The following is a 14,609-nucleotide window of genomic DNA, read 5'->3' as shown; positions in this document are numbered from 1 at the left end:
GTTTTCTGCTGCTACTGAGGGCACAACACAAACCAATGGCTTCAAGGTACAAGAAAGGAGATTCCTAGATAACATCAGGAAGAACTTTCTGACAGTAAAATCTGTTCAACAGTGGAATGTGGTGGACTCTCCTTCCTTGGAGGTTTGTAAGCAGAGGTTGGATGGCCATCTGTCTTGGATGCTTTAGTTGACTCTTAATCACAGGGTTGTAGGTTCAAGCCCCATTGGGCAAAATATTCTTGCATTGCAGGAGGTTGAACTAAATGACCCTCAGGGTCCCTTCCACCTCTACAATTCTATGATTCTATAATTAAGACATACATGGTAAAAAAAAGTCACCAGTTATGGGGTACATGAGGGCATACAATTAAAGAATAAAACTAAAGAATTACTGGAAATAAGGGTTAACAATATTTCTTGGTCTTCAAGCCATACATGATTCATAACAGGCACCTCCTTTTATGATCCAAGTAGACTAATAAATTCTACAAATCCCTTACCTTTTAAAATTTCACCAACTATTTACTCTCCATATTTCTCTAACCGCTTCAGCCCAATGGCATTGCCAGAATTCTTAAAATTCAGGAGCCTCTGCTTTAAGTATGAGCCTAACACCTTGCTGGGCTTTAGAGATAAGCTCTTATCATCTCCAGACATCCACTGTTTGGTTGTGCAACATGAGTTGGAATTTTAAACTCCTGTCTTGCATAACCAATAGGAAGACTGTCATTACTTGCTGCTTTACAAATGTTAGAATCCAATTTATCTGAATTCACTTTAAAAACTTATTATAAAGATGAAAGAAATCTGCCATAGGTCAAAGAATAAATTAAGAGTACAAATGTGGCTGTATGACTATTATCTCAAGGGGTAATGCAGCATATGAAATACACCATATCAGCTTTTTCTTTTTAAAAGTATTTTATTTTTCTGTGTAAGTTGCTTTGAACACCAAAGAGTAAGAAGTCTAAAATTTCAAAATGGGCTACTTCCCTTCACTTACATGGGTATAAATTATTTTGTGTACACCAGTACTGCATTGCTTTATGCTTTAAATGGCAAACCATGGTCTGGCTAATTACTCTTCTCCCACCTTGCATTCTTCAATTCACTCACTTACTTCTTTGTAAAAACAGGCAAAGTTTTGAGTTCTGAAAGCCATAGTTTATCTACATTCAAACTATGGCTTCCAGTTCTGTTTGCAGTTAAATTGTCTTCCCAGTTTAAGATACAATGATTTATGCAAAGATGTGTACTTAGGTTGCCCCCTCACAAGAGGAGGATACAGTGCACAAACCTGACACTTGGGCACAAAAGTGGCAGAAATTATCACTTCCCTTACATGTGAAAAGAACCATAAAGTGCAACCAAGTTTTAAAAGTCTCTATGCATCAAATGAAGGGCCATGGGCAAGTACAGTATTCACTCAACTTTCCTATCCAACAAATAGTATTCATTTACTTCAGGAATGTGCACATCTACACAGACCACTGTAGGAGACTCCACTTTTGACCACAATGTTCCATGAGGATATTCTACTGGTCCTTCTTAAAACCTAAGCAATGGTTATTAATCCCAAAATTTAGCATGTGTCTTATTTAGTTACTACCATCTTTCCCAACATTCTATGGCAGTGTTTCTTGAACAATAGAGCTTGGGTCATTTTCAGGTGGGCTTCAGTGTCATAGCCTGCTCAGTGCCCCCTAGCCCTGCCACAGTCTTTTAGTCAGACTAATGCCACCACCTGCAGGTCCTTGCATGCTGGCGACCAGAAGACAGAGAGGTTCCAGCAGAGAGAGGGATGGATGGATGGATGGAAGGAAGGAAGGAAGGTATCCCTCCTCTGAGGGGAAAAGGAAAGCGGAGGTGTTAAAGGAAATAAGAAAATAAGATAAACATTGATATGTAATAATAAATAAGAAAACAAACTGGGACTACAATGGAAGGGAGTTAAATAAGGAAAGCTATTATGGGAGGAAGAAGTGAATGTAAAAGAACCAGGGAAGAGGAATGAAAAAAATGTCAGAGGCTGCTAGTCACAAAAAGGATGGAGGTACAATTTGGAATAATAATACTAATAGTAGTAGTAGTGGTAAGCATCCTGCCCACCTGACTGGGATGTCCCAGATACTCTGGGTGGCTTCCAACATATATAGAAACATAATAAAATATTCAACATTAAAAAAAAAACACTTCCCTATACAGGGCTGCCTTCAGATGTCTTCTAAAGGTTGTACAGTTACCTTATCTCCTTGACATCTGATGGGAAGGCACCAACATCATCACGTTCTCCTGCTAACTAACCCATCTTTGGAAATTGCTAAAGTTATTTGCCACATTTCCTCATGGAAAGGAGTTCCACTGCTCACCTTTACTCAGGCTAAGCATAACATTTCTCTGGAGGTATTGTGACAGCCTCCCTATTTTAGGCAAAACATGCTGATCCAGAGGCTCTTACAGATTTTCCCTTTCCACAACCACATGCCTCTCAACCTATCTTTTATAATTAGTTCTCCCATTCTTCTTTCACAGAAAACTTACACCTTTTCCTTCCCTTCCAAAAATACCCGTTTTCACTTGTCTCAGGTAGACTATTGGGGTAGAAAGGCCTAGGGTTCCTGAGAAAACTAGTACAGTCATAACTCGGAAGTCAAACGCCTTGCGAGACAAACGTTTTGGCTCCCAAATGCCGCAAACCCGAAAGTGATTGTTCCGGTTTGTGAACATTCTTTGGAACCCGAATGTCTGTTGCGGCTTGGTACATGAACATTGTGGAAGTCAAATGGACTTCTGGAATGGATTCCGTTCGACTTCCAAGGAACAACTGTAATAGGTGAATAGCCTCTGGGCAATTTGCTTACTATTTACCAATATGCAATTGAGCGCGGGGGGGGGGGGGGCGGCATATTAGGCAAGTTCAACGGTGCACTCACTTTGTCCAGGGGCAACTGCTAAGCACAACAGGCCTGGCCAGTATATCATACAAACCAAGGGTATGCCATAAAATGAGCTTCGGATTTGTCACAGAGCCACTCCAACACATTTGGCAGGCAAATAACATAAGAATGGTCTCCCTAAAAGCAGGAAATTATATTTATTACCTTATAAAAATATTTATATATCAGCCTTTCATAAATTACTTGTGTGCAGCAATATAAAAACATTTTAAAACAATTAAAATGTTTTGCTTTAGGCTTTATCAAGTACATAGTGAGATCATCACCCTACAATATTTTAGTTTATGTTATCATACCCTTCCCCCAAGTTCAGTGTGGTTTACATGGTCCCCTTCCCTCTCCATTCCCCTCCATCCATTTTATCCTCACAATAGCTGTCTCTCTCTCTCTCTCTGTGTCATTAGCCAAAGGTCACTCTAGTGAAATTCACGGCCAACTGGAGATTTGAACCTGCATCCTCTGAGTCTTTTTTATGTTTGATAAGAACAGATCTTATAAAACAGGCATCCCCAAACTTGGCTCTCCAGATGTTTTGGGACTACAATTCCCAGCATCCCTGATCACTGGTTCTATTAGCTAGGGATGATGGGAGTTGTAGTCCCAAAAAATCTTGAGGGGCCGATTTTGGGGATAGCTGTTATAAAAGTTGGGGGGGGGCAAGGTAATGTGAACGAAGTCATGAAGCAAAGCAGCTTCCTATGTACTATGGTCAGTATCTTTGGAGATGCTTTAACAATGAGAGGATTTACAACTTAGTTTCTTTCCTTTCCACCAGCCACAATAGCATTAATAGCTAAAGGGTTTCATAAAAGTGTTTGTCTTTCTCTCCCATTACAAAAACAAGACTAACAGAAACAAAACATTTTTCCAGCATGAGCAAAAGAAGCACAAGCCAACTCATCCTTGTGAGCCCAGAGGAAACAAAGCCCAAACGTAAAGTGGCCAGTTTGACAACTGATTCCAAGAGGTTAGCTAGCTTGGAATATCTCAAATAAAATCAAATAAGAACTGGATTGGATCGCTTCAAACAAATATTACTACAACACTTTTACTTTGACAAATGTTGTACAACCAGGGCTTCTTTTTAGCAGGAACTCACTGGAACAAAGTTCTGGCACCTCTCATGTGGGCACCATTGCCATTCTAAAAGAACGAGGGAGGTGAGTTCCGGCACCTCTTTTTCTAGAAAAACAGTACTGTGTACAACTATGCCTCATTCATCTCAATAACCAATTATAAAAATTTACCTTTTACTGGGGCAGAATGTAATTTGCCTAAGACTCTGAAGAAAATTGCTGAGCAATAATTTACTGATACTAAAATCATTCTACATAATTGACTGCTCTGGGTCTCTGTAGCGAGTATTAGCAATTACTCAGGTAAAGCTCCAAAGCATACTGAAATGCAAAAGTCCATGTTCAGATATAAAAACAGTAGGGACAAGGCTGGATGATGAACGAGTTTGCATGTGCATACTCCTTAGCTCCTGTAGTATCTACATCCCATCACTGCGCACTTTCAGTACCACAATCCATTCAGTGTTGTCCAAATTAAGGTAGTAATGTGTTTATCTGATTGTGGGAAAGGCCATAGCTCAGTGATAGCACACACACTGCACAAATTACAGTACTCAAACACTTCCAGTTATAAGATCAGGTAACAAAGCTATAAAAGCAAGAATGGATGGTACTGGCCCAAATGGATGAGTGCTCAGACGCCATAAAAAGCAGATTCATATGTTTAGTGCCAATACCATACTTCCAATATTAATTTTAGCCAAGCAATTTGCTAGATATCTGTAGCAAGTAGCAGTTATCCTCAGATAAGTGGCTATGTACACATACATAAATGCTTGCATATCACCTCACACACTTGAGCAGAAGGATTACTTGTAAATACCACAAACAAATTGCACATGCCTAGGCTGCAAGCAGAGCACTATGCTTGCCAAGCTGGGGAACCAGCACCATGGCAGCTGCACTAACAGGTCTCAGTGTTCTGGCCTTTAAACCTCTGAAGAATGTGTGAAGGCTCCACCCCCTCTAGTCTTAAATAAAACTAATATCACACAACACTTAATTTCAAATCACAGGTAACAAGTGGGCTATCAGAGAAGCATAGGTGAACACTGCAAAATTTGCAAGCAGGAGTATAACACTTACTGTTAATTATCAGGGAACAGTGTTTTGTGATTGTGTTGGTAGCCTAATATGAACTGTTCTACAACCTTTATCTAGACTGAAAAGGCTTATTCAGAATACACATTTACGCTGCTGTGTTTTCAAGATGGGCTAGTTACCAATTCAAATAGTAGCTGTAATGAATGAGTTTTACACACTTTCCATCAAGTACTTGTTCAATAAAACAGTAATAATTTGTGACATTTGCAATTTAGCTAAAATTAGCTAAAGATATTTTATGTTACCCTACATGTTACATGAATTGGTTCAAATGAGTTATACAGTATACACTTCTTCAGTAGATAAGCTTCTTAAAAGGTTGATTTAAGCCAGTCCACAGAAGTTACCAACCAATAAATATGTCTAGTCTATACAGCTCTGTAGTATTTACAGTTCATCAGTGGTCTAGAATGAACATTTAGCTCTTTCCAGTTTACAAAATCTTCCCTGCCCAATTGCCTAAAGGCAACATTTTCTTGTCACAAGCAACCAGGTGAGTGACTATTTACATCCCCATTTGAAATGTGTATATTTATCAGGAATAATTGCTGCACAAAGATGAGGAAAGACTCCAAGATATAAATATTCCTATGGAAACAATATTCTTATATTAATTGCCACATTTTATGGTATTGTTAATATCAGCACAGGACTAAATTAAGACTTTGTATGTATTTAATCTTTATCAATACAATGAATTATATCTGGAATCACCATGCTCATGTTTCAAACCTACATATTCACAGTAATAGTTAATTGTATCAACATTTACCCTAGTCTCATTCTTTGAATTCACTGACCTTGGAACCAGCTTCCGACAAAATTTCTCCCTCATCAGTTTGCATGGGAACAGAATCTGTGCAAAACTCTGCTGAAACACGAAATTCTGCCTAAAAATAAATAAAATGAAGGATGTTATAATAAAATAGGTGGAATCTGAAATTTTATGAGTCATACGGCACATTGTAAATACTGAGGATTCTTAGGCCATTAAAAAAAAATCACCCAGATTGCAATCAGGGACATTCAGTGACTGGCACAAATGTCTCAGGAGTAAAGGCACAAGGGGCCCAGACAGGCAAGTGGGGAGAAACACACACATAAAGTAGTTTGGAGTTGGTAGATGTAGTCTTTGGAAAGGCTGGTAGTTATTCACTCATCTGCTAATCATATGACTATTTCAGATTAAATAGTTTTAAGAAAGAACAGGTAGCCAAGGTTTGGGGAAAATGTCCTCAAAGGCCAAATTAGGACTCATGCCAGGCCTAACTAGGCCCCCATGCTGGAGAGTGCCAACCCATGAACTAGAGGATAAGGAACCCATCTCTAATGCCTACTGTGCTGAAGTCTCCAAATGCATACAACTCTCTCCAGTATTCAGTTATGCCACAGCTTTTCAGCTGAACAAAAAATTATCAGAAGTCTCAATGACTATTACTGAAAGCATGTTTATACTGGCAGTAAAAAAATTCTTTTTTATCTTAACATGACATGCTTAAACTGTACATACAAAGCTTCACATGAAACAGGACAACATAAAACACTTCTCTAATAATAGGCATTCTGTGTGACTTCTCTAGACCATAATCAATGTATCATAATTCCCTGCAAAAGAGAGAATGTATTCCCTCAATTTCATGACTTACGGTATGTCCAAAGATCAAACAACTGTTCTGTACACCTCTACCTTCTCTAACCACCTCTGGCTTCTACTAATAGTGCACTTGTATTTTAAACAGAAGTTACCTCGACAGCTTCTCAGGGCTGCTGAAGCCCGAAAGGACCCATCCCGGCTACATTCAGTGCAAAAGTCAAACCACTGCAAAAAAGAAAAAAGAAAAAAAAATTACTATTATTCAAAGCACATAAGCATGACATACAAAAATTCAAGAAACAAAGCAACATAAGCAATCCTGGTTGCTTTTTTTGCAGTTGGTATTTTTTTACACCTGGTAAAGATGACAGGAAATTCAAAGTCTGTAGTTAGACTTGATAATCGAAAAGAAATATTGCATTCCAACACTGTCTTACAAATTTGTATAATAATGGAACTGGCTAAAATGCACTGTGGCTGTTAAGATCAAATATTTCCACATACTCAGTAGTGTACTAAATTATACCCTGCAGCACCTAATCACCAAAATAATCCAAAAGATGGTTACCAGAAAGTCATAGTAGGAATCACTAACATGCAGTTCTGCAGCCTGACATGAATGAAAAGCATCAATCAAGTTGTAAGTTTAAATTTTTCTTCCCAAAAAGTTACCTTGACATACATTTGATTCCAAAGAGGACTGGCACTAAACACATATTTGCATAAGGGAACATGATAGCTGGTAGTTAAGTGAAATGGCAAATTAAAGAACGTTAACATGTTTCAGGGGAAAGAATATATATATTCAGAGACCTCACTTCAAACCTCTTCACAAAAGAGGCTGCAGATTACTGCTGACAAGCATTTCAGATTTTCCATCAATCAAGCTTTCTGTGTAGTTAAACCCATATTACAAAGAATGCAGGCATACTACCACAGTGCTGGTTTGGGTGGCTTGATTTCTGATTTTAAATATGAAATGAAAATGGAGATCTATTTCAAGGTGAATGTTCTCACCTGTATATTATGCTCAGACACAGATTAACATTATTACATACTAGCAATAGTTTCTTTATGAGATTCACACTAATATCAAGCACATGTGGTATATGTTAACATAGCATATGAGTTAAAACATTTTAATTTTCGAAGAACAGCAAATTGTTCAGCTATAATGATTGCAGAAAAGTTTGGAAAACAAATACTCTTGCCTAATACAATGCAACAGCAGCATTTTGTTAGTCACTGGCAGTGGCAAAGCATATACCTGTGCTGCACAGGGCGGGCGAGCTCCTGAGAGGGCACAGCAGGTGCCCTCCCATGTGCCACAGTTCAGGGTAGGAGAGGGGCTGGGAAGCTGCTGCTCACTCTCCTCCTGCTCTCTGCAGCCGGGTCAAACATGACCCGGCAACAGAGCTGCTGCCGCCGGGTGTGCCTCGCCATAGCTGAGATGGGCTGCCGCCACCGGGCACAAGGTGTGCTGCCCACTCACCTGCCATTTTGTCACCCCCCTGTCATGGCACCTGGGGCGGCCCGCACCCACCACACACCCCTTCCTACGCCTCTGGCCACTGGAGCATAAAGATAAGTGAAGGCAACTAGAGTGGTTGCAGCACTGTCCAGTGTTTTCAAGCCTGTACAGGTAGTCACTATCACAGATGAATGCAGAATAAATTTTATGGTATATGCCACTATATTTTCCAAGGTGACAACTTGTTTCAGAACAGCAAAACGCCTTCTATCTACTAACATACATGCAAATAAGTATTTGCATATTTAAAAACTAAATTTGCATTTCCTAAGGAACTTACAGAGGCTGGTAAGATGACTGCTCTAAAAACAGCAAAATAACTGGAGCCGATGACAAAAAATGGTACTCTCTCATGGTAGCCACTATTTTGTATACAAAGTAACAGGGGGTTAAAACTTAAACCAAAGATGGGGAACTTTTATCAGACCCAAAGTTACATTTCCATGTTGTAAAGGTGTTGGGAGCGGCATTTCAGCATATGATGAGGCCAGACAAAAACAATCACACACCACATTACTCCCCTTCCACACACACACCATCCTTCTCAGTCTCCTCTTCAGCAAATCTACACAGATAAGCTAAGGTGAGTATTTTCATTCCCATATGAAGTACTAGGTATGCTCACCAGAAATGAAAAATCACACACTCCGCCCCGAGTAAGTCAAATTATATTTTTTAAAAAGTGGTGGGGAATTCTTTGTCTGCTGGTTGATAGGTAGGACCACCCCATCTGGCTTGCAGTCACCTTTTCACTTTTCCCTTCCCCCCACAGCAATTGGGGGAAATTGGAGTAGAAGCCACAATGGCTGATCAGCTCAGGCTCAAGTACTGTCTCTTCTCCTCTGGCAGTGTCACAGGGAAATTGGAAGCTTTTTAACTAACCACAGTTTATGTTGAAGGGACAGTTGAGTCAGTAGAGCATGAGACTCTTGATCTCAGGGTTGTGGATTTGAGCCCCACATTGGGCAGAAGATTCCTGCATTGCCGGGGGCTGAACTATAAGACCCTTGGGATCCCTTCCAACTCTACAGTTCTATGATTCTATCATTATATCCAAACCCGGACAAATTGATCAGTCTGAACTTCGGTTCAGGGAATCAAGTACAGTGGTACCTCGGGTTAAGTACTTAATTCGTTCCGGAGGTCCGTTCTTAACCTGAAACTGTTCTTAACCTGAAGCACCACTTTAGCTAATGGGGCCTCCCGCTGCTGCCGCACCACCGAAGCACAATTTCTGTTCTCATCCTGAAGCAAAGTTCTTAACCCGAGGTACTATTTCTGGGTTAGCGGAGCCTGTAACCTGAAGCATCTGCAACCTGAAGCATCTGTAACCTGAGGTACCACTGTACTACATAATGGCTACCAGGCACCTACCTTTCTTACAAAGTCATACAGTATGGAGGCCTATGGGCTATGCATTATCCACATGCTAGTTTTATCCTGTATTTATTTATACTGTGTTGATATCCTACCTTTCTCCAAACGGATCAATGTAGCATACAATATTCACTTCCTCTCCCTTTTATCCTCACAGCAACCTTGTTACTGGCCAAAGGTCACCCAAATGAGCTTTATGGCTGAATGATGTTCTCAACCTTAGTCTCCCAGTCCTAATCCAGAACTTTAATTACTATACCACACCAGCTTTTAGCTGAGGTTATGTGCACTCACCAGAAGTGGATACATGAAGAACATCCAATCTTTTCTCTTTCTCCAGCCTACCACCTGCAATATGAAGCACTTAGGTCAACTAGAAGTCCATCCCCAACTTTTACCATGATTAAGGAATGTTTTGGTACAGATTGTAACCATGGTTAGCACTAACCAATGTTGATTTCACAGGACCCCTGTCTGAATTGCTATGAGCTATCCTCAGTGCAAATTGTGTCCCCTACATACGAGGCTAACTCTCATACTAAAGAGGCTAACCCACTTCCATTGTGAATGACCAGGCACAGCATTGTTGTTAGCCAATGCTCTACTTATGCTAGGCAATGAAAGTGCTTTGTTCGCAAAAAAGAATTCTGTGATTAAGAGAACTTGATAACATCAACATCACTATCTGAAAAAAGCAACTTACTAATCAACTCCATATTACTTAGCCACAAAATTCTGATCTGGCCTTTATGGACATGCAGGAGAAGAAAATTCTGAAGGTTTGGAGGTATATTAACACCTTTCCAGCCTCCACTAATTCTGCCACTCCCCACCCCATATCAGAATTAGCAGGGTGAGAGAAGACACTGCTCTTGGCTACCTATAGTGTACACTGCAAGCAATCCAAATAAAAAAGTTTGAACTAATAAGATTTTTTGGTAGCATTATGACACATATAAAAGCAAAAAGGAAAAATTATGGGATTTATACTCCACTTAGAGGAAATTGTCTACAAAGTAGCTGATAATATACCAAAGTAATAAATACTGTATTACAATTTTAAAATCAATAACTATGATATATTTTGTTTCAATATAGTAGAAATGTCATTTTTAAAGCATAAGTAACATGATGAAAACACTCTTTATAAAGTTAAAACTTGGATTGCCGGCACAAATGCTGCAGAAAACTCTCCTTATATTCAAAAAAGAACCCCAAATGTATTATCCCAATTCAGAACAGAAAAATAAAAAGGTTTTACTTCATAATAAAATCCCTAGGTCACCTAATTAAAAATAATAGGATCCCACCAAGGGTATGCAGCTATATGGACTCTGAAGGAAATTGTACAGGAAACCCAATTACACTAAGATAGGCATTTCCTTTTAACACTACAATACTTCTGAAATACAATAGTGCTGCACAGAATCTAACAAAGCTCAATGTAAATAATTAGCATTACTTTGGAGTAATGAGAGAATAAGACTACCCTACCACTCTATGTCCACAACAACATGTTCTTAAGAGTTTAGATAACTTCAGTGAATAAATGTTATGGCCTGATTTAACCCTGAAATGTGGATTTGAAACAAAGTTCCATCACTGATGTTATTTCACAAGAGCAAATAAATGCCAGTTGTAATCTACTACCCATGGCATTGGAAAGGCAGAGGAGGTATGGCAAGAGGAGATCATTGCCTCCAAGTTTCCAGTAGCTCCAATTCAGTCCTGATCAGTACACAACACAAAACACACAGCAAAATGTTATGCACCAGAAATGGGGTTCTCAGAGGCGCATAACACCAGCTGTTCCTTCATCTTTAGAAAGAGCTGTCCTCACAACACTTAATACCAAAACCAAAAACATTTCTGACTCTGCTACCCCCTTCTCTTGCCACCTATTTACACACTCATGTTAATCCAGAATATGTAGCTTGACAGTACCTTGTACAGTGGTACCTCGGGTTACGTACTTGATTCATTCCGGAGGACAGTACTTAACCTGAAACTGTTCATAACCTGAAGCACCACTTTAGCTAATGGGGCCTCCTGCTGCCGCCAGAGCACAATTTCTGTTCTCACCCTGAAGCAAAGTTCTTAACCTGAAGCATTATTTCTGGGTTAACGGAGTCTGTAACCTGAAGCGATGTAACCTGAAGCGTATGTAACCCGAGGTACCACTGTATGTTAAACTATTCCCACGGGCCTCTCTCAATTAAAAGGCTCTGACCCTGCTAAGGAGTGGGCACCCAACGCTACACCGCGAGTCAACAGTTCTAACATTTCTTATCCACTTCAAATATTATTATGCCAAACGAGTTACGCTCGAGGTGGTCATGGCCCCTTGGGTGGAAGAGAGCCCCACTCACGGAAGCAAAGGAGAGCAGAAAGCAAGAGGCCGCCAGTCGGCTGTGTTTATTTATATCTTTTAGGATCATTTTTCATCCTGCATGGGTAGAGCTGGGGCTTGCTACAACCAGCGCTGCTATAAATAAGCCTTTACGGCAACACTCGGGGTACTTGGCTGTTTCCACCCGATCTTGACTGGTTGCACCACAGAACCTGAGTTTCCATCCCGAGTTATTGGACGGTGTGAGGGGAGAGAAAAGAGAGAGAAGAATCTCACCATTAGCTCGGGAGAGAAAAACTCTCAAGCCCCGTTACCCTTTCAGGTCGTCATTATCCAAGGAGCGAGTTTCACGTCCCACTCCAAATACTGTATACTAAACTCCCCTTCTGCTCCTCCACCGCCGATGCCCTCAGAGAAGGAAGCGCCACTGCGCACGCGCAGGTGAAAGCGACAGAAAACCCTCTCCTCCCGCCGCCCCCCCCACCGGCGCCCCAATCCTAAACAGCCCCAAATTCATTTACCCAACGGAGCTCCTGCAGCTACAGCCGCGAAACTGGAACCTGAGAGGTAGCCCCAGGAACCATCATTACCTCAACACACATGTTATTATGATAATAATACTAACAACCATGACACCCTCGGCGCTGAGAGAGAGCTGGAGGGGCCCGAAGGAGCCGTTCGGCCCCTCTGAGGGGATTTGCGGCGTCTTCTGAGAGGCCTCGCCGTTCACCCGCTCCAGCAGCCTCGCAGAAGCGCGCCACGGGCCCCCGAGGCCTGCCTCGCCACTCACCTACGAGGAGCCGCAGCCGTCGCCTCTTCGCCCGCAGCGGTGCACACGGAGAGCCCACCTCCTTTCCACGGGCGCTGCTGCGGGAGCCGCTTTTCCCGCCCGTTTTACCCGCCGGGGAAATCCAGCCGCCAGATACAGAGATCAAAACAAATGGCGGGGGGGGGAGGGGGGGTCAACCGCCACCAAAAAATAAACTTTCCTCGTCGCCGCCGTCTCACTCCCTGGAGGAGCACGAACCCAAACACATCGGGTCCCGCCCTCAATGGCCGTCCATTGGCTACCACCGCAATAATGTTAACACTGATTGGCGAAGTTATCTGGCCGTCTCAAGGCGACCTGCCCCCTTTTCCATCCCCCTCCTCATTTCCCATTGGGCGACTCTTCAACCATCTCAAGATGCATTAGTCACAGTGGCTGCATATCAAGCAAAGCTCCGCCTCATAAGTTTATGATAATAATTGGGCAGCATGAAAACCACCCGACTCCTTATTGGTGAAACCAGCTACCTATGCTGTTTTAACTTGCACTCCTCTGCTTTCTCCGCCCTAGCTTTTTTCCAATTGGACAAAAACACAGCTCGTCTGGTCAAGTCACGCATTTGTCCCACCCATATTGTTCCTTACTGCAAGGCTATTGGCTACATATTTCGTCATTATAGCCGGCCAATCATGGCCACCGAATTCGCATCGCCGTAAAAACGGAGCCGAAAATAATAATAAATATTTCACAGCGCGTGCGCTTGGTCTTCGCTCCTGAAGATGTCAATCAATCTTAAACCGGCTAATCGCAGATCTCGAAGCCTTCGGTACAGCTGAGTCGCGTACCTCTGGCCTCAAGACTGGAAACGTCATTGGTCGCCTAGGTGACCAATTTGACGGGGGTGGGGCTAATTTCTCAGAAGGCGACATGCGATTGGGTAATATGCCACGGTCCCTCAGATTGCCAAGAACAGCCCCGCCTTCTTATGAATTAGGGAGGGGGGTAGAGGCAAATACTGTAATAACAAGCCAGGTTTGCGCAGCCGCAGTGCCCCGCGCTGTGCGCAGTTGGAGTACCACGTGAGTCCTTGAGGCTGGTGTTCGCACGTGGCCTTGGGCTGCCTCCACGTGACGGTGACAGCCGGCGTCCATTTGGGTGGCGGTGACGCGCTGCCTTTCTGCGGATCTGCGAGGCGCCTCAGTGCGCTTGGTTCTTTCAATCCCCGTATCCAGCCGTGGAGCTCTCCCTTGGCACGGGGATGACTAGCTACGTGCCAGTCACCCTCTCCATAGGACAGCCTCGCTTAGTGCGGTACTTAGTCCTGCCAAACTAGCACATAACCTGCATTAACAACAATTAAGAATGCTGAACAGTGATGGGAGAGGAAGTAAAATTCCTCGTGATATTTTAATTTTTAATTTACGGTATTTATTCAGCATTTATAGACCACTCAGTCACTAAACAACTCTAATGTGGTTTTACATAAACCAGCCAAATATAGGATCAACCACACCTCAGTGTCCATAACTGGCCTGGTTTATTAACTACATTTTTATCCTGCCTTTCCTCAAGTGAGGTGAAGGCCACTTATGGTTCTTCCCTCATTTTTTTTATCCTGGTAGCAACCTGGGAGGAAAGTCTGGCTAATTGGTTATGACTGTCAATAAATCACTCCAGTCTTAGTTTAACACGCAAACCACTACACACTTGCTTGTATATTATTATTTTATTAACAATCAAAGTATGTGACGCTTTACTAAGAACAAGACAACAGGCAGGAGTGCTGCCATAAAGTTGAGTTTTTTTCCCCTGAAAGGGCAGTAAAGCACTGAAAGGAAGCATGCTATTTTC

General features: G+C 41.9%; 1 protein-coding gene across 8 annotated transcripts in view; it reads right to left on the bottom strand.

Moving 5' to 3' along the window:
- Window positions 1–13,353, bottom strand: part of TNRC6B (trinucleotide repeat containing adaptor 6B) — a 116,114-nt gene extending 102,761 nt beyond the window's left edge. For 4 of the 8 annotated variants that reach the window (XM_079994548.1, XM_079994549.1, XM_079994551.1 and 1 more), the window contains exons 1-4: window positions 12,780–13,352; window positions 9,934–9,987; window positions 6,884–6,956; window positions 5,938–6,027 (exon numbers count right to left, since the gene is read on the bottom strand). In XM_079994548.1, the coding sequence (XP_079850674.1) occupies window positions 5,938–5,982 (45 nt within the window). In that variant the 5' untranslated portion in view covers window positions 5,983–6,027; window positions 6,884–6,956; window positions 9,934–9,987; window positions 12,780–13,352. Of the gene's footprint in view, window positions 1–5,937; window positions 6,028–6,883; window positions 6,957–9,933; window positions 9,988–12,779 lie in introns of all 8 variants that reach the window. The other 4 variants (XM_079994550.1, XM_079994553.1, XM_079994556.1 and 1 more) reach the window with 3 other exon arrangements.
- Between the last annotated feature and the right edge of the window lie 1,256 nt (window positions 13,354–14,609).

Source organism: Podarcis cretensis (assembly GCF_951804945.1).
Source record: "Podarcis cretensis genome assembly, chromosome: 10".
NCBI classification, from domain to species: Eukaryota; Metazoa; Chordata; class Lepidosauria; order Squamata; family Lacertidae; genus Podarcis; species Podarcis cretensis.
This window is presented reverse-complemented; position numbering and strand designations above follow the sequence as displayed.